This window comes from Dendropsophus ebraccatus, chromosome 11 (genome assembly GCF_027789765.1).
Source record: "Dendropsophus ebraccatus isolate aDenEbr1 chromosome 11, aDenEbr1.pat, whole genome shotgun sequence".
NCBI classification, from domain to species: domain Eukaryota; kingdom Metazoa; phylum Chordata; class Amphibia; order Anura; family Hylidae; genus Dendropsophus; species Dendropsophus ebraccatus.
Window position 1 is genome coordinate 96,165,537 of NC_091464.1, and position 21,153 is coordinate 96,186,689.

General features: G+C 49.5%; 1 protein-coding gene across 1 annotated transcript in view; it reads right to left on the minus strand.

Moving 5' to 3' along the window:
• The window catches only part of SPAG17 (sperm associated antigen 17), a 193,560-nt gene that overhangs the window by 801 nt on the left and 171,606 nt on the right, over positions 1-21,153 (minus strand). The window contains exons 32-45 of the mRNA XM_069945151.1: positions 15,671-15,807; positions 15,457-15,587; positions 15,244-15,371; positions 14,974-15,156; positions 14,783-14,896; positions 12,553-12,610; positions 12,372-12,477; positions 11,981-12,143; positions 11,046-11,133; positions 10,802-10,861; positions 10,522-10,685; positions 10,249-10,442; positions 519-579; positions 292-436 (exon numbers count right to left, since the gene is read on the minus strand). Coding sequence (XP_069801252.1) covers positions 292-436; positions 519-579; positions 10,249-10,442; positions 10,522-10,685; positions 10,802-10,861; positions 11,046-11,133; positions 11,981-12,143; positions 12,372-12,477; positions 12,553-12,610; positions 14,783-14,896; positions 14,974-15,156; positions 15,244-15,371; positions 15,457-15,587; positions 15,671-15,807 — 1,732 coding nt within the window. The remainder of the gene's footprint in view (positions 1-291; positions 437-518; positions 580-10,248; positions 10,443-10,521; positions 10,686-10,801; positions 10,862-11,045; positions 11,134-11,980; positions 12,144-12,371; positions 12,478-12,552; positions 12,611-14,782; positions 14,897-14,973; positions 15,157-15,243; positions 15,372-15,456; positions 15,588-15,670; positions 15,808-21,153) is intronic.

The following is a 21,153-nucleotide window of genomic DNA, read 5'->3' on the forward strand; positions in this document are numbered from 1 at the left end:
TCCTGTATTATACTCTGGAGCTGCACTCACTATTCTGCTGGTGGGGGTCACTGTGTACATACATTACTGATCCTGAGTTACATCCTGTATTATACTCCAGAGCTGCACTCACGATTCTGCTGGTGGGGTCACTGTGTACATACATTACTGATCCTGAGTTCCATCCTGTATTATACTCCAGAGCTGCACTCACTATTCTGCTGGTGGGGTTACTGTGTACATACATTACATTACTGATCCTGAGTTCCATCCTGTATTATACTCCGGAGCTGCGCTCTTAGTGAAGGATATTTGCAGTCACGGGGAGGTATAGTGTTTCCACCTCGCTCTGGATCTCAATGCAGTGAGAATACTCCGCGGCCCCCTCTGGCCCGTCCAGGCCCACCGCCATGGCAAATAGCTCCAGGTCCAGACGTGTCTGCATCCCTGCGGCCACCTGATGACACAGCGCGGTATGAGAGGTGACAGCCCCCCGGTGTGGCATATTACAGGATACATATGGGGGGGGGGGCACTTACCGGGCCCGGGGTGTACGTGACCCTCAGTCCGGTGCTGGGCGGCGGCTGCTTCACACGGAACCTGCCAGACAGAACACACAGTAAGGACAGGGCGGACGTTGGCTGCAGTGCAGGGGGATCGGGCTGTGTTATAATCATCCAGTTTTACATGATGAGCGGAATCCTTTGTGTCACACACTCTGATACTCGTTCCTTCCGCCGTACACCTGTACAATCCGCTGTATTGCATCCGTAGTGCTGTCAATCCTTCTTTTTCCCAACATGTCAATTATATCTCATCCGGATTCTTATACGGGAATACAGATCTCAAACAGATAGCGGATTCCATTGATTTCTATGCTCCGTAACAAAAATCTGGGTCTGCACGGACGTCTTCTTTTATCCAGCATTGGTTTACGTCCTTGTAATCTACGGATCGTGTGACTAACCCAATAGACATCAATGCGCACTAAGTGCAGTACCGAAATACAGATCTGTAGATTACAGGGCGTGAATAAGGCCTAAGGGGGCTCTTACACTGACAGATTTTTGAAGCCAAAGCCAGAAAGGGATGTGAGAAGAGGAGAAGACTGTCTTTCCTTTCAGACCTGTTCCCTGTGTATAGTCTGTTCCTGGCTTTGGCTTCAATAATCTGTCTGTGTAACAGCACCCTAATGGGTGATTATCATTCAAATCTTTGCGATAATTGGCTTGTGTAAACAACGATCAAGCAACCAGCGAGAAATCGTTCATCTTGGTCTTTCAACATGTTTGAAATCATCACTGGTCGCTCGCTGATTTTTCACAGATAATTTCCTAATAAACAGTCTTTCAAAGATTCATCAATTTACCGGGTCTAAACCCCGATCAGCATAAAAAAAACAATTGTTACTTCAAAATCGTTAAACAATCGATTGGGCACATTATCACTTTGTGTAAACAGATCATAAGATCTCTGCTGTCAGTGACTGCAGCCATTGTGTTATCCAGAGGCCTAATGTGTCTCACAGCTGGGGCTACATCAAATCCAGTGTAGACAATGCTCTGTGAGCTCCAGACTGATACATTGTACATAGCTAGTCCTGCTCTCAGCTCTATCCACGGCCGGATTAAAGGGGGGGCACAAGGGGCACGTGCCCCTGGGCCTCCACCACTAGGGGGCCCCCACCAGCTGGAACCCGGAAGGGGAGTTCCGGAGCTTTTTTTTTTTTTTTTTTTTTTTGTTAAACCGCCCCGGCGCTAACGTCCGCACCCGGGCGGTTTTGGGGGGAGAGGGGGGGGGGAGCAGGCAGGTACAGAGGCAGGCTGAAAAGGTCTCCCCCATGCAGGGCCGGCGTGAGCTTCCGGTACAGACAGGCCGGAAGCTCACAGTGCAGCCCCGCGATTCCCGAACCTCTCTCTTGTTTGGCAGCGGCGTGATGACGTCACACGCCGCTGCTGAGCAGGGAAGAAGTACGGGCATCGCGGGGCTGCACTGTGAGCTGTGAGCTGGTCCCCCTGCTAGCCGGCTAATCCCCCGGACCCCCGGCTGGTCCCCCTGCCACCCAGCTGATCCCTCAGCCCCCCGACCGCTCCCTCTTCCCTCCCTGCCTGTCACCTCAGCTGCCCCCACCCATCCTCTCCCCCTGCCACCCCAGCTTACCCCGATCTTCTCCCCCAGCCCCCCCATCTTCTCCCCCTGCAACCCCCAGCCGCCCCCCCCCATCTTCTCCCCCTGCAACCCCCAGCCGCCCCCCCATCTTCTCCCCCTGCAACCCCCAGCCGCCCCCCCCCATCTTCTCCCCCTGCAACCCCCAGCCGCCCCCCCCCATCTTCTCCCCCTGCAACCCCCAGCCGCCCTCCCATCTTCTCCCCCTGCAACCCCCAGCCGCCCTCCCATCTTCTCCCCCTGCAACCCCCAGCCGCCCTCCCATCTTCTCCCCCTGCAACCCCAGCCGCCCTCCCATCTTCTCCCCCTGCCACCCCAGCTGCGGAGCTTTTTTTTTTTTTTTTTGTTAAACCGCCCCGGCGCTAACGTCCGCGCCCGGGCGGTTTTGGGGGGAGGGGGGGGGGAGCAGGCAGGTACAGAGGCAGGCCGAAAAGGTCTCCCCCATGCAGGGCCGGCGTGAGCTTCCGGTACAGACAGGCCGGAAGCTCACAGTGCAGCCCCGCGATTCCCGAACCTCTCTCTTGTTTGGCAGCGGCGTGATGGCGTCACACGCACGCTGCTGAGCAGGGAAGAAGTTCGGGCATCGCGGGGCTGCACTGTGAGCTTCCAGCCTGTCTGTACCGGAAGCTCACGCCGGCCCTGCATGGGGGAGACCTTTTCAGCCTGCCTCTGTACGGTACCCCAGTCTTCATGATGGCTGCTCCAGATGGAGAAGAAAGCGAAGTGTGAGCGACAGATATAGGAGAAGACGTCACCTGTGAGTCATTAGTAACTGCACTGTAATCACTTCTATAGTGTGCAGAGCCTGTGCACCATTGGGGTCTTAATGGGTCAGTGTATCGTTTGCGGTAGTGTACTGACACATCCCTGTGGTCACTACAGTACACTAGCGCAAATTTTTAAACTAGGACCCAACTACAAGAGCTGCAGGCACTACAACTCCCAGCGTATGCTGAGGGCTGCAGTCAGTAAATGCTGGGAGTTGTAGTGCCTGCAGCTGTTGTAGTTGGGTCCTAGGTGCATTATACACTGGATGCTTTGTGGGAGATCAGAATACATAGATCTGTGGGGGCTCAGTGCAGGGACGTGACCCCAGAACATCACTAATAGGGGATAGGGGGAGATGTTTTTGTTCTATCCCCTATTAGTGCTGTTCTGGGGTCACTTCCCTACACTGAGCCCCCACAGATCTATGTATTCTGATCTCCCACAAAGCATCCAGTGTATAATGCACCTAGGACCCAACTACAACAGCTACAAGCACTACAACTCCCAGCATGTACTGACAGTCTGCAACCCTCAGGATATGCTGGGAGTTGTAGTACAGCAGTACAATCCTCTCATAACTGTAGACAGATGTATTGCTGGACCTTCCGGGCTGATGGTAGTCACCCACAGACTGCAGCCACCAGGACACTCTGCACACAGTGATTTATTCAGAGACTACAACTCCCAGCATACCCTGAGTTTTAGTTCGACTGAAAATGTTATTTACAAGGGATTTGTCACAGATACAGATGAATCCAGGAAAGGAGCGGGTCAGCATGTCGCATTTCACTGGTTTTATACTGGTGGGCCCCAGGTGCCCCAGTCCGACACTGGACAGAAGCGGTCCCCAAATTAAGTCCCCGGCCTCCTTCCTTCCTCCATCACATCTGTTTGATGAGAAGAGCGGGCATCAAGTAGTACTGGGTGCTGGAGTGCCGGCCTCCAGCACCCAGTATACACCATGCAGGTAACCTGTCAGTGCCGAGGGGAAGGGGGGGGCGGGGCGGGGGAGGGCGCCTCAGCATGCAAAGTGCCTAGGGCAGCATGAACTCTAAATACAGGCCTGGGTGTAGGGTTAACTGTGTGTTGACACATCTCCCGCCCGGCAGGCTCCTCAGACTTCCCCCTGATAGAGGCTTCCTGGAAGGTCCCGAACAACACTCTCCTGCTGCGACCCCCCACCTCCCCTCTGACCTCACTGAGGAGAGGACAGCGCGCCGACGGGACCTCAAGTGGTAGGAAACCTGATTTCTCCAGCTGCAGCAGGGAGGTGACGTCACAGAGCCTGCTGGACGATCTGTCACAGTGGCTGCCAGGCTGAAGGAACCAGGAGAGAAGAGAGAAGACCCATCCCCCGCCCAGATCAGGTGAGTATGAGTAAATGGGGTATATTTACTATGGAGGAGGACATTACAGCAGGGGGCATATACTATGGGGGCATATATCAGAGCAGGGGGTATATACTATGTATGGAGACACATATCAGAACAGGGGTATATACTATGTAGGGGGACACATAGAGCATGGTCCATATACTATGGAGGCACATTAGAGCAGGGGGTATATACTATGGGGGCACATTACAGCAGGGGGCACAGCAGGGCTGGACATTACTACTATATGATGGCACAGGAGGGGGAAATATTACTATAGGTGGGCACAACATGAGGACTTTATTACTATACGGAGGCACAACAGGAGATATTATTACTATATGTGGGCACAGGGGACATTATTACTATATGGGGGCACAGCAGAGGATCCTACATACAGGGGACAACCCACACACTCATTAAGAAAAAAGGGAAGGAAATTAAAGGAAATGTGCGGAGCCTGAGATGTTTGTCTTTCAGGTTGTAAAGAGAAGAATTGTAGCTGCAAGAAATCATCCTGGAGGTCCAGGCCAGATGGAGAGGAAAAGGAAAGTGACACCTGAGATTAAAGAAGACGTCACCTGTGAGTCACTGAATTACATGTTTTTTCTTTGTTTTTTTTGTAGAAAACTATTTGATAGGAAACCCTGAAGTGAAAAGGGAAATATTGCTCTTTGCTATAATACACACGCTGCTTTTTAATAGCAGAGTTTTACTGTATCAGCTGAAATTGTGGCAAAACTGCATGAGATAATAATTCTGTAGTCTGTGTGCCGCATATGCTATATACTGTATATAGTCTGTGTGCCGCATATGGTATATACTGTATATAGTCTGTGTGCAGCATGTGGTATATACTGTATATAGTCTGTGTGCAGCATGTGGTATATACTGTATATAGTCTGTGTGCAGCATATGGTATGTACTGTATATAGCCTGTGTGCAGCATATGGTATATACTGTATACAGTCTGTGTGCAGCATGTGGTATATAGCCTGTATGCAGCATATGGTATATACTGTATAAAGCATGTGTGCAGCATATGGTATATACTGTATATAGCATGTGTGCAGCATATGGTATATACTGTATATAGCATGTGTGCAGCATATGGTATATACTGTATATAGCATGTGTGCAGCATATGGTATATACTGTATATAGCATGTGTGCAGCATATGGTATATACTGTATATAGCATGTGTGCAGCATATGGTATATACTGTATATAGCATGTGTGCAGCATATGGTATATACTGTATATAGCATGTGTGCAGCATATGGTATATACTGTATATAGCATGTGTGCAGCATATGGTATATACTGTATATAGCCTGTGTGCAGCATATGGTATATACTGTATATAGCCTGTGTGCAGCATATGGTATATACTGTATATAGTCTGTGTGCAGCATATGGTATATACTGTATAGTCTGTGTGCAGCATATGGTATATACTGTATATAGTCTGTGTGCAGCATATGACATATAGCCTGTGTGCAGCATATGGTATATACTGTATATAGTCTGTGTGCAGCATATGATATACAGTATAACCTGAGAGCAGTGGATGATATATAGCCTGTGTGCAGCATATGATATATAGCCTGAGAGCAGTGTATGGTGTATATCCTATGTATGTCATATGCTGCACACAGGCTATATATGCCATATCATGGGCTGCACACAGCTATGTATTTTAATCCTTAGGGTACGTTCACATGTACCATATCCGCTATATATTATACACAGCCTTTAAGTACTTTCTGGTTGCTCCTTACTGCTTCAGCTAGTGTACATGGTTGGGAACTGAAGATGGGACTTAGACTTGCAAGTCCAGGTTCCTTCAGCGATTCACATCTGCATATGCTGCTGTGGTGGCTAACACAGGGGGCAAGAGAGCACAGAAAGTACTGACGGGCTGTGTTCTCGCATTATGTATTATTAACATAAACACAAAGTGGGAATACACCCCGAGTGGGAATACACCCCTCCCCCGTCCTGTCTCTAGGGCCTGGCATCTTCCTCTGGACTGCAGCCTGTAGTGACCATCACATGCAGAACAGAGGAGGATGCTGAGCCACACAGCCAGGAGTGAGGAGGGGTAGGTGCTAAGTCTGCTACAGTAAGTAGCCACCTGTATAGATCGCTGTATGGGATATATTTGGAAAAAAATGGGGGGGGCCCCAACAAAATTTTTGCCCAGGGCCTCCACCAACCTTGGCCCTGGCTGTATCCAGTGTAGACAATGCTCTGTGAGCTCTATAGCCTGATACATTGTACATAGCTAGTCCTGCTCTCAGCTGTACCCAGAGTAGACAATGCTCTGTGAGCTCCAGACTGATACATTGTACATAGCTAGTCCTGCTCTCAGCTGTATCCAGTGTAGACAATGCTCTGTGAGCTCTATAGCCTGATACATTGTACATAGCTAGTCCTGCTCTCAGCTGTACCCAGAGTAGACAATGCTCTGTGAGCTCCAGACTGATACATTGTACATAGCTAGTCCTGCTCTCAGCTGTATCCAGTGTAGACAATGCTCTGTGAGCTCTATAGCCTGATACATTGTACATAGCTAGTTCTGCTCTCAGCTGTACCCAGAGTAGACAATGCTCTGTGAGCTCCAGACTGATACATTGTACATAGCTAGTCCTGCTCTCAGCTGTATCCAGTGTAGACAATGCTCTGTGAGCTCCAGATTGATACATTGTACATAGCTAGTTCTGCTCTCAGCTGTATCCAGTGTAGGCAATGCTCTGTGAGCGGATTCAAGTTTCAGCACCGTATTTCTCCTGTATCTCCCCTGTATCTTCCCTGTATCTCTCCTGTATCTTTCCCATCTCCTGTACATTTCCTGTGCCTTTCCTGTATCTCTCCTGTATTTCCCCTGTATCTCTCCTGTACATTTCCTGTATCTCTCCTGTATTTCCCCTGTATCTCTCCTGTATTTTTCCTGTATCTTCCTGTATCTCTCCTGTACATTTCCTGTATCTCTCGTGTACATTTCCTGTGCCTTTCTTGTACCTCTCCTATATCTCTCCTTTTTTCTCCTGTACATTTCCTATATCTCTCCTGTATTTCCCCTGTATTTCTCCTGTATCTTCCTGTATCTCCCCTTTACATTTTCTATATTTCTCCTGTATCTTCCTGTATCTCCCCTTTACATTTTCTATATTTCTCCTGTATTTTCCTGTATCTCTCCTGTACATTTCCTGTATCTCTCCTGTACATTTTCTATATCTCTCCTGTATCTCTCCTGTACATTTCCTGTATCTCTCCTGTACATTTCCTGTACCTCTCCTGTACATTTTCTATATCTCTCCTGTATCTCTCCTGTACATTTCCTGTATCTCTCCTGTACATTTCCTGTATCTCTCCTGTACATTTCCTGTATCTCTCCTGTACATTTCCTATATCTTCCTGTACATTTCCTGTATTTCTCCTGTACATTTCCTGTATCTCTCCTGTATCTTCCTGTATCTCTCCTGTACATTTCCTGTATCTCTCCTGTATCTTCCTGTATCTCTCCTGTACATTTCATGTATCTCTCCTGTATCTCTCCTGTACATTTCCTGTATCTCTCCTGTATTTCTCCTGTACATTTCCTGTATCTCTCCTGTATCTTCCTGCATCTCTCCTGTACATTTCCTGTATCTTCCTGTATCTCTCCTGTACATTTCCTGTATCTCTCCTGTATTTTTCCTGTATCTTCCTGTATCTCTCCTGTACATTTCCTGTATCTCTCGTGTACATTACCTGTGCCTTTCTTGTACCTCTCCTGTATCTCTCCTTTTTTCTCCTGTACATTTCCTATATCTCTCCTGTATTTCCCCTGTATTTCTCCTGTATCTTCCTGTATCTCCCCTTTACATTTTCTATATTTCTCCTGTATTTTCCTGTATCTCTCCTGTACATTTCCTGTATCTCTCCTGTACATTTCCTATATCTCTCCTGTATCTCTCCTGTACATTTCCTGTATCTCTCCTGTACATTTCCTGTATCTCTCCTGTACATTTCCTATATCTTCCTGTACATTTCCTGTATTTCTCCTGTACATTTCCTGTATCTCTCCTGTATCTTCCTGTATCTCTCCTGTACATTTCCTGTATCTCTCCTGTATCTTCCTGTATCTCTCCTGTACATTTCATGTATCTCTCCTGTACATTTCATGTATCTCTCCTGTACATTTCCTGTATCTCTCCTGTACATTTCATGTATCTCTCCTGTACATTTCATGTATCTCTCCTGTATCTTCCTGTATCTCTCCTGTACATTTCCTGTATCTCTCCTGTATCTTCCTGCATCTCTCCTGTACATTTCCTGTATCTTCCTGTATCTCTCCTGTACATTTCCTGTATCTCTCCTGTGCATTTCCTGCATCTCTCCTTTATTTCTCCTGTATCTCTCCTGTACGTTTCCTGTATCTCTCCTGTATCTTCCTGTACATTTCCGTATCTCTCCTGTATCTTCCCGTATCTCTCCTGTACATTTCCTGTATCTCTCCTATATTTCTCCTGTATCTTCCTGTACATTTCCTGTATCTTTCCTGTACATTTCCTGTATCTCTCCTGTACATTTCCTGTATCTTCCTGTATTTCTCCTGTATCTTCCTGTACATTTCCTGTATCTTCCTGTATCTCCTGTATTTCTCCTGTATCTTCCTGTATCTCCTGTACATTTCCTGTATCTTCCTGTATTTCTCCTGTATCTTCCTGTATCTCTCCTGTACATTTCCTGTATCTTCCTGTATTTCTCCTGTATCTTCCTGTATCTCTCCTGTATCTTCCTGTATTTCTCCTGTATCTTCCTGTATCTCTCCTGTACATTTCCTGTATCTTCCTGTATCTCTCCTGTACATTTCCTGTATCTTCCTGTATTTCTCCTGTATCTTCCTGTATCTCTCCTGTATCTTCCTGTATCTCTCCTTTACCTTTCCTGCATCTCTCCTTTATTTCTCCTGTACATTTCCTGTATCTTCCTGTATCTCTCCTATATTTCTACTGTATCTTCCTGTATCTCTCCTGTACATTTCCTGTATCTCTCCTGTATCTCTCCTGTACATTTCCTGTATCTTCCTGTACATTTCCTGTATTTCTCCTGTACATTTCCCGTATCTCTCCTGTACATTTCCTATATCTCTCCTGTACATTTCCTGTATCTCTCCTGCATCTTCCTGTATCTCTCCTGTATCTTCCTGTATCTCTCCTGTACATTTCCTGTATTTCTCCTGTACATTTCCTGTATCTCTCCTGCATCTTCCTGTATCTCTCCTGTACATTTCCTGTATCTCTCCTGTATCTCTCCTGTGCATTTCCTGTATCTTCCTGTATCTCTCCTGTACATTTCCTGTATCTCTCCTGTACATTTCCTGTATGTCTCCTGTATCTTCCTGTATGTCTCCTGTATCTTCCTGTATGTCTCCTATACATTTCCTGTATCTCTCCTGTATCTTCCTGTATCTCTCCTGTACATTTCCTGTATCTCTCCTGTACATTTCCTGTATCTTCCTGTATCTGCAGACCTCAGAGGGGTCGGTGTAGACCTAATGCAACTGTAACAACTCCTCAGCTGTGAGAGGTGATGGGTCACAATGGATTTGTTCTGGACACTGACAGCAAGTCCTGAGCGTGGAGGGAAATGTGTTCAGAGCTTTATTTATAGCGCCGGCCCTTTAACTACGACTCGTGACTGGAGGCATTAATGCTGTGGTGGTCTCCAACATGCTGCAAAACTACAACTCCCAGCATGCATCAGGGCACAAGACAGATGGCAGATCATGCTGGGAGTTGTAGTTTTGCACCAGGAGTCAGATCATGCTGGGAGTTGTAGTTCAGCCATAGCAGGGGGTGCCCAGCAGAGTAATGATTCCCATAATTGCCACGGACCCCTCCCTCCTCTTGGGTGAGTAGTAGAGATGGGAGCCGCCCCCAGGGTGTATAAGTATGTGAACCCCTAAGTTACCTGCAAAAGTCCACCCCGATGTTCTTGATGGAGACGCTGGCGGAGTAGGTGCAGCCTTCTCTGAGGACCCCGAATCTCACCACAGAGGGGATAAGGTGGAATCCTCGGGGGAGGGGCTTGTCCCCACCACGTGATGAAGCAGAGGTGGACGCTGTCCCGACACTACGCCTCACCACATCCTCCACTGCAGCAAACTGAAAAGGAGTCGGAGGTCAGGGTGGCCACAGGCGTGGGGAGGGGGGGGGTTTACAGTAGGGGGATAATGGGGGCCACCTTGGCGTTGGGCACAGAGGCCGGCTTCCCGCTTAGGATAGACGCGGGCAGCTTCACCTTCTCTCTCCGGGGGCAGCCGCTCACATCTACGTTCAGGCTGTGACTGAGCGGCTGATACCTGCGAGCCGGGATGATGTCAGCACATGGGGGGGCAGCGTACTCCACTGCGGATACAGATGTGATGTCACTATAGCGGACTCCTGCCCTCCCCCAAATATCCACACATGGAAACCCCCTTAAACTGTAATAATCTAAAAAAAGCATGGCGGAGCCGCTGTACCTGATGGCTGTGGTGAGGGCGCGGGGGTCTCGGGGGTCGCGTCACTGTCCATGCTGGAACCTGCAGAACACAACAGAACATACATAGGGCATGGAGTGGACGGTCCCTTTAAGAACGTCACCTGACATCCCTGCATCATTTATGACATCACATGTTCTCTATGTAGTCACTATTCTCTGTATAACATGGTACGTGTCCACTATGAGATCACACAGTCTCTATGACATCACACATGACAGGTCACCTGACTCCCAGTCCTGAATGCTGATGCCCGGCTCCTCCTCCTCTCGAGGTGCAGAGAGCGGCGGTGGCTGAGAGAGAAGATCCTGAGTCTGGAGAAGAAGATGGAGGAGGAAGATGAGGGGTCTGGCGGTCCCCAGGTTATACAGGACAGAGGAGACGGCCATGAGACAGAAGAGACGGCCATGAGACAGAAGAGACGGCCATGAGACAGAAGAGACGGCCATGAGACAGAAGAGACGGCCATGAGACAGAAGAGACGGCCATGAGACAGAAGAGACGGCCATGAGACAAAGGAGACATCTATGAGAGACAAGACGGCCATGAGACAGAGGAGACATCTATGAGAGAGACAAGATGGCCATGAGACAGAGGAGTCGGTCATGAGGCAGATGAGACGGCCATGAGACAGAAGAGACGGCCATGAGACAAAGGAGACATCTATGAGAGACAAGACGGCCATGAGACAGAGGAGACATCTATGAGAGAGACAAGATGGCCATGAGACAGAGGAGTCGGTCATGAGGCAGATGAGATGGCCATGAGAAAGAGGAGACATCTATGAGACAGAAGAGACATCTATGAGAGAGACAAGACGGCCATGAGACAGAGGAGTTGGCCATGAGGCAGATGAGACATCTATGAGAAAGACAAGACGGCCATGAGACAGAGGAGACATCTATGAGCGAGACAAGACGGCCATGAGACAGAAGAGACATCTATAAGACAGAAGAGACGGCCATAAGACAGAGGAGACATCTATAAGAGAGACAAGATGGCCATGAGACAGAGGAGACATCTATGAGACAGAGGAGACAGCCATGAGACAGAGGAGACATCTATGAGACAGATGAGACAGAGAAGACATGAGACAGAGGAGACATATATGAGACAGAGGAGACATATATGAGACAGAGGAGACATATATGGGACAGTTGCCTTGTGGGTCTCGGTTCCTGGTATGGGGGTCTCGGTTTCTGTGGGGTTTCGGGGTTCTACCTGTTTCTGGAGGAATTCTCGGCCGCGCTCAGACATGAAGTACGGGGGGACGATGTGGCCCCTGAGGGCCGCCAGCTGCTCCTTCTGCTCCTGGATCTCCTGTCTGTGGGGACAGTAATGGCCGTCACCTCCTCCTCCTATCACAGGGTCAGTTATTGTGTTTGCACCTTCAGACATCTTTGATTCCCCTCCTTGGGCTCATGAGAAGCGGACCCCACCCCAGGGCCGTCCTTACTTTATAGTGATGTCACCACATTGGCCACACCCCACAGGAAGTGACACAGAGGAGCAGATATAACAAAGTTGCCTGCGGACGTATAATAGTTCCCACCTGAGCTTCTCCCAGTCTTGGACGCTTCGCTGCGGTTTGGCCATGGGCGGGTGTGGCGTAGGGGGCGGAGCTACAGCGTTCTCGTACAGTCTGGCGATGTCAGCTGCTGGATACAGGAGAGATAAGACAAGTGCAGGATGACCCGTATCCAGGGTGTGTTATCACAGCAGGTTTCTGTTACCTTGTATCGGCTCCGGAGCGGGGGTCTGGGGAGGGGCATCCAGGGTGTCCGTCATAGACTATGAGAGGAGCAAATTACCATCATAAAACTGCACTGAAGGCAATGCGGGTGGGCCGAGCCCTTAGAGGGATACAAAGTGTTACGTCCGGTGTCTGAGGGGCGGAGTCTTTATGTCCTTTCACAGTCTGCATTTAACTTTAAGGGTACAAACACCTGTACAGTATCCGCTGCGGGTACCTGCCCATTCACTTCAATGGGATGACATACTTGCAGTGGGATGACAGAGTCAGTGCCCTTAACCCCCGCAGCCCAGGTACATACTTTACCAGGTCCCCACTCCAGACTGCTTTGGGGTCTTCCGACGCGGGGGAGCACTGGGAGACACAGGGAGCCCCCAAAGCAAATCCCGCTGCAAGTATGTCATCCCATTAAAGTGATTGGACAGGTATCCGCAGCCGATACTGTACATGTGTTTGTACCCTAATGGTGATTATGTGTCCCCGAGCTGCTGAGTGTAGACTGTCTCCATACACGGCACACACAGAAGAGAAGATCCTGCTCCCCTATATCTATATACTGTACCCTCAGAGGCAGCAGCATGGAGGACATTATAGAGCAGTACTGAGTAGTGTAAGCTGTGAGCAGCACAGAGGGCGACAGAACACTTATTGTTTCACTCTGAAAGACATTATAGAATAGTATAGAGCAGTGTAGGCAGAGGGAGGAGATCTAACACTTACTAGAGCTTCTCTGCCACAGTCTCATTCTACAGCTTCTCCATCCACCTCTGCCTCCCTTTAGTGCAGCAAGAGGCACGGTATCCTCTCCACTACTCCCCCACCATCCTGCAGCTGGATGTCCTATATACTCTCCACTACTCCCCCATCATCCTGCAGCTGGATGTCCTATATACTCTCCACTACTCCCCCACCATCCTGCAGCTGGATGTCCTATATACTCTCCACTACTCCCCCATCATCCTGCAGCCGGATGTGCTATATACTCTCCACTACTCCCCCATCATCCTGCAGCCGGATGTGCTATATACTCTCCACTACTCCCCCATCATGCTGCAGCTGGATGTCCTATATACTCTCCACTACTCCCCCACCATCCTGCAGCTGGATGTCCTATATACTCTCCACTACTCCCCCACCATCCTGCAGCCGGATGTCCTATATACTCTCCACTACTTCCCCACCATCCTGCAGCCAGATGTGCTATATACTCTCCACTACTTCCCCACCATCCTGCAGCCGGACGTCCTATATACTCTCCACTACTTCCCCACCATCCTGCAGCCGGACATCCTATATACTCTCCACTACTCCCCCATCATCCTGCAGCCGGACGTCCTATATACTCTCCACTACTCCCCCATCATCCTGCAGCCGGATGTCCTATATACTCTCCACTACTCCCCCATCATCCTGCAGCCGGATGTCCTATATACTCTCCACTACTCCCCCATCATCCTGCAGCCGGATGTCCTATATACTCTCCACTACTCCCCCATCATGCTGCAGCTGGATGTCCTATATACTCTCCACTACTCCCCCACCATCCTGCCGGAGGGTATGACACAATGACTACTCCCCCCATCCTGCAGCCAGATGTTCTATATACTCTCCACCACACACAATGACTACTCCCCCATCATCCTGCAGCCGGATGTCCTATATACTCTCCACTACTCCCCCATCATCCTGCAGCCGGATGTCCTATATACTCTCCACTACTCCCCCATCATGCTGCAGCTGGATGTCCTATATACTCTCCACTACTTCCCCACCATCCTGTTGGAGGGTATGACACAATGACTACTCCCCCATCATCCTGCAGCCGGATGTCCTATACACTCTCCACCACACATGATGACTACTCCCCCATTATCCTGCAGCCGGATGTCCTATACACTCTCCACCACACATGATGACTACTCCCCCATCATCCTGCAGCCGGATGTCCTATATACTCTCCACCACATACAATGACTACTCCCCCATCATCCTGCAGCCGGATGTCCTATATACTCTCCACCACATACAATGACTACTCCCCCATCATCCTGCAGCCGGATGTCCTATATACTCTCCACCACATACAATGACTACTCCCCCATCATCCTGCAGCCGGATGTCCTATACACTCTCCACCACACATGATGACTACACCCCCCATCATCCTGCAGGAGGTTATGATACGATGACTACTCCCCCCATCCTCTCACCAGGACCAGCTGAAGCAGCTCTTCAGCCTCCTCCTTCTCCTCCTCTGTTCGGGGGTCTTTGATGTTTCGTTGCCGCGTCTCTTCCTCCTGTATGATGACTCGGTTGATGTATTCCTGTCATCAGATGGAGACATGATGAGAGTTATATTCCACAGGTGGGTTTCCTCATACTACTCCCCCCACTCTACTACCTTCAGCGCCAGCTCCAGCGTCTCCCGCCTCTCCGGGCCGATGGGCTCATAGAGATGCAGCTGGCGGACCCTCAGCAGGTTGGGGCACTTCAGGACGGGGGGCCGTGGCTTGGCGCGCTCTGCTGCCCCCATACTCAGGCCTTTCCAGATGCCAATGCCCAGGGGGGGACCCGGGGTCTTCCTCTATGGGGAGAGAGGGAGTGAGGTCTCTGGATTAACCCTTCAGGCTCTGGGGGGGGGGGGGGGGGGTCACCTGTACAGTATACACACCTCTATGGAGGGGAGCCCTGCCCAGTCTCTGGAGAGGAGGTTCGGGGGCACAATGTTGCTGAGATGTTTCCTCATAGTCCAGGGGGAGGAGTCAGGGGCGGGCTGCAGGACGGTGATACTGTGCACACCTGCAGGACCAGGCGAGAGGGTGACGGACTCCCATCATCCACACTACATAACCCCAATACCTCCGCCACAAGTGACTGTACCCACCTGGCGCCTCCTGGGTCGGCTCTCGTATGACCGCTACAGTCGGGTCACCATAGCAGGTGGTCAGGAAATCCTCCACTTCTCGGTTTCTCAGAAGTTCACTGCCAGAACCATCAGCGTTCACCATGAAAAACCTGCCGGGAGGCGACCAGACATCACATAAGAGAAGAATGACAGCGAGGACTTACAGAGGGACTACAGAGCGGTCATACGGTACCGGGGGGCGTGTAGATCATAGTCCTCTGGGGTCCACTGCACCATGGTCGGCTCCTTATTCTTCTCCTCAGACTCCTCCAACTCTTCACAGTTATCACCGCCGGCAATTACTACGGACGTGCTCCCGTCTAACATCACCTGCAAGACATCACTTACATGTACCCACCTGACACGTCACATACATGTACCCACCTGACACGTCACATACATGTACCCACCTGACACGTCACATACATGTACACACCCGACCCGTCACATACATGTACACACCCGACATTTCACATACATGTACACACCCGACCCGTCACATACATGTACACACCTGACACGTCACATACATGTACACACCCGACCCGTCACATACATGTACACATCTGACACGTCACATACATGTACACACCTGACACGTCACATATATATATACACCTGACACGTCACATACATGTACACACCTGACACGTCACATAGATATATACACCTGACACGTCACATACATGTACACACCTGACACGTCACATACATGTACCCACCTGACACGTCACATACATGTACACCTGACACGTCACATACATGTACACACCTGACATGCACATACATGTACACACCTGACACGTCACATACATGTACACACCCGACACGTCACATACATGTACACACCTGACACGTCACATACATGTCCACACCTGACACGTCACATACATGTCCACACCTGACACATCACATATATATACACCTGACACGTCACATATATATACATCTGACACGTCAAATACATGTACACACCTGACATGTCACATACATGCACACACCTGACACGTCACATACATGTACACACCTGACACGTCACATACATGTACACACCTGACACGTCACATATATATACACCTGACACGTCACATACATGTACACACCTGACACGTCACATACATGTACACACCTGACACGTCACATATATATACACCTGACATGTCACATACATGTACACACCTGACACGTCACATATATATACACCTGACATGTCACATACATGTACACACCTGACACGTCACATACATGTACACACCTGACACGTCACAGGCTACTAGACAGCAACAACAGGCTCTGACAGACGCTAACCTGCGCCATGAGCAAGCAATGGCTCAACAACAAAAACTTATTGAGCACCTGATAGCAAAGCAAGAGGCGCCTGCAGGTGCTAATCCACAGCCAGCGGCCGCAGCTGCTCCAGAGACTTTGTCTGTGAGAAGAGCTGTGCAGCGAGCGCTGCAAAAGATGACTGCTGATGACGATATTGAGGCCTACTTAACTGTCTTTGAGCGTGTGGCTGAGTGAGAAAAGTTACCATCCACTGAGTGGGCAGAAGTCATTGCTCCCTATTTAACAGGCGAACCTCAAAAGGCCTACTATGACCTCAGTGAGCAAGAGGTCAAGGACTATCCTCGACTAAGAGCGGAGATACTCGCCCGACTAGGAGTTACTGCTGCTGTCCGTGCCGGAGGGTCCGCAACTGGAGCTACAGTCTGGACAAGTCAGCGAGGTCCCAGATGTATGACCTGATTCATTTGGCAAGAAAGTGGTTGGAGCCAGACACCTCTACTCCTGCCCAGATCCTAGAGAGGGTCGTGATGGATCGCTACCTCCGAGCACAACGCTGGGTGGGACAAGGCGACCCTAGGAGTGCCGACGAACTTGTCAACCTTGTGGAGAGGTTCCAGGCGACCGAGGACTACCTCCGTGATGTTCCTGCAGCACCGTCACCTCCCCGGAGTGCCAGACCTGTGCCGTCAGCTGGTAAGAGACTTCCATCTATTGAGGGAGTGTGGAGGGGGGCTGATAGAGGGAAGAGCGCTCAGGGGCAAAAGACTGGTGATGGTCCCCGGTGGCTAAGTGGCCCTAAAAAGGACTCCCTGCCAAGGAGACCAGGCCCTATCCAGTGCTGGAGATGCCATGAGACGGGACATATCTCTGCCCATTGCCCTCTTACCCATGAGCCCATGGAGTGTGACGCTAGCCGGCGTCAGTCGCTATTTGCGGAACCGTCTTTTGTTGCGGTCACTGGACTAGAGACTGAACCGCAAGTCTGCAACATTACTGTCAATGACTTTCCTGTTAAGGCGTTGCTGGACTCAGGAAGCCTTGTCACCTTGGTGCATGCCAGCCTGGTGACTGGGGACTTTGTGCCAAAAAGACATATGAGTGTGGTATGCATACATGGTGATACAAAGGTTTACCCTATAGTACTGGCTAATGTCGGGACTGAACTAGGCACTGTACAATATGAAGTGGGTGTGGTTAAAAACCTTATGCATAATGTGATATTGGGGCGTGATTTACCACTGTTCTGGGCTCTATGGGGAAAACAACAATCCCCTGAAAGGAGTGAGGAGACCCCTAAGTCTATTGCATTACCCACGGTAAATGATAAAAATGTACAGGATGAAAATGATGCTTTTCCTTTGCAGGTCCTGGCTGGTGAGGAAGAGGCTCCTCCCACTGCGCAGAATGTTCCAGACTTAGAGGTGTCTAGGGATAATTTTGGTACTGCACAATTACAGGACCCAACTCTCAAAAATGCGAGAGAGCAGGTCACTGTTATGAATGGGACCTCAGGAACCAGAAGCTGAGAAAACATTTCCACATTTTTCTATGACTAATGATCTCTTCTATAGAGTCACTAAGATTAATGATGAGGTGGTGGAACAGCTTCTGGTGCCTAAGTCGTACCGGCGTCAGGTACTCGACATGGCCCATAATCATGTCCTTGGGGGCCACTTGGGGACTGACAAAACGTAGGAGAGAGTCCTCCAGAGATTTTATTGGCCTGCGATTTATGCTGACATAAAAAATTACTGCGAGTCGTGCCCCACATGTCAGCTTAGCGCCCCAGTGTCGCATTTCCGCAGTCCTTTGGTTTCGCCCCCCATCATAGAGGAACCTTTTGACCGGATCGCAATGGACTTGGTGGGTCCCATCGTAAAGTCGGCTAGTGGTCACCAGTACATTCTAGTTGTATTAGACTACGCGACCCGCTATCCTGAGGCTGTACCCCTAAGAAACACTGCGTCTAAGACAATTGCCCGTGAGTTGTTTTATATGTTTTCCAGGGTGGGGATCCCCAAAGAAATCTTGACCGACCAAGGTACCCCGTTTATGTCAAAGGTGATGAAAGAGCTATGCAAACTGTTTAAAATCTCACACCTACGTACCTCTGTATATCATCCCCAGACAGATGGATTAGTGGAGAGGTTTAATAAAACCCTGAAACATATGTTGAAGAAAGTGGTGGAAAAAGATGGTCGTGATTGGGATTACTTACTACCTTACCTGATGTTTGCCATTAGGGAAGTACCCCAAGCATCCACAGGGTTCTCTCCCTTCGAATTAGTCTATGGTCGTCACCCTAGGGGTTTGTTGGATATAGCGAAAGAGACATGGGAAAGCGAGTCCACCCCATACAAGAGTGTTATAGAGCATGTAGCACAAATACAGGACCGTATAGCCACTGTAATGCCCCTAGTAAGGGAACACCTCCAGAGGGCGCAAGAGGGCCAAAGCAGAATTTACAATCGTTCTGCAAGAATCAGGACATTCAGCCCAGGTGACCGGGTCCTCATACTTGTTCCCACGGTAGAAAGCAAATTCTTAGCAAAGTGGCAGGGTCCCTATGAAATTGTAGAGAAGATCAGTGAAGTAAACTACAAGGCGCACCAACCAGGTAGAAGGAAGCCTTTCCAAGTTTATCACATAAACTTGATAAAACCCTGGAAAGACAGGGAATCCTTGGTGGCGACAAACGGTCAAGACTGGTGACACCCTATCAGTGTCCCAGAAGCAGGAAGCTAAGGAGTTCCTGCAGAGAAATAAAGACAAGTTTTCTGACCTACCAGGGCGTACGCATCTCATTCATCATCACATTGAAACTGAGCCTAGAAGCAGAGTAAACCTCAAACCCTATAGGATACCAGAAGCACGGAGGGAGGCGGTGTCAGCCGAGGTAAAACGTATGCTTGACCTTGGAGTCATTGAGGTGTCCCAGAGCGAGTGGTCCAGCCCGATTGTGTTAATCCCAAAGCCCAATGGAACTTGGAGGTTCTGTAATGACTTTAGAAAGTTAAATGAGATCTCCAAGTTCGATGCCTACCCCATGCCCAGGGTAGATGAGTTGATAGAAAGGATGGGTAATGCCAGGTACATAACTACCCTTGATCTCACTAAGGGCTACTGGCAGATTCCCCTCACTCCTGAGGCTAGAGAGAAGACTGCATTCTCCACCCCTGATGGGCTCTTCCAATATGTAGTGATGCCATTCGGGTTACATGGAGCCCCTGCCACTTTTCAGAGGTTGATGGACTTGATTCTGCGACCACATCGTGATTACTCCGCTGCCTACCTCGATGATGTGGTCATTTTTAGCCCGGATTGGGAAAGTCACCTCTGTAAGGTCCAGGCGGTGTTAGATGCCATAAGTGCTGCGGGGTTAACCATCAATGCAGAGAAGTGTGCACTAGCCTTAGAGGAGGCCAAATACCTGGGATACATTATTGGGAGGGGGTTAGTGAAACCACAACTGAATAAAATTGAGGCAATACAGAATTGGCCCAAACCCCTCACAAAGAAACAGGTCAGAGCTTTCCTGGGTATTACCGGCTATTACCGAAGGTTTGTGCCGAACTTTGCAACAGTTGCAGCCCCACTAACTGACCTGACAAAGGGAGGTAAGTCAGCAATGGTGACGTGGACTCCAGAGGCCGAGAAAGCTTTTCAAAGCCTTAAAGGGGTTATCCAGCGCTACAAAACCATGGCCACTTTTCCCCCTACTGTTGTCTCCAGTTCAGGTGCAGTTTGCAATTAAGCTCCATTTACTTCAATGGAACTGAGTTTCAAAACCCCACCCAAACTGGAGACAACAGTAGGGGGAAAAGTGGCCATGTTTTTTTAGCTCTGGATAACCCCTTTAAGTCTGCCTTGTGCCAACAGCCTGTGCTAGATACCCCTGACTTTAGGCAAGAATTTCTGGTCCAGACAGATGCCTCTAACACAGGGTTAGGGGACGTTCTTCTCACAGGTCGTGAATGGCGAGGAGCACCCGGTGATGTACTTAAGCAGAAAGCTATCCCCGGCCGAGAAAAACTACGCCATTGTTGAGTGAGAATGTCTGGCAGTGAAGTGGGCCCTAGAATCCCTGAGATACTACTTACTAGGCAGGAAGTTCAAGTTAGTGACAGACCATGCCCCCCTAACATGGATGAAGCTAAACAAGGAGAAAAATGCGAGGGTAACTAGATGGTTTCTGTCTCTACAAAACATTTTACGGTGGAACACCGGCCAGGAAAATTACAGGCAAATGCTGACGCCCTATCGCGTGTACACTGTCTGTGGGGACAAAACGCTCAGGGGGGGGGGGGGGGATATGTCTAAAAAAGAGGGGGGGGGGGGGGATATGTGGACATGTCACAGGAGAAGTGCTCGAGGGGGTGTACATCT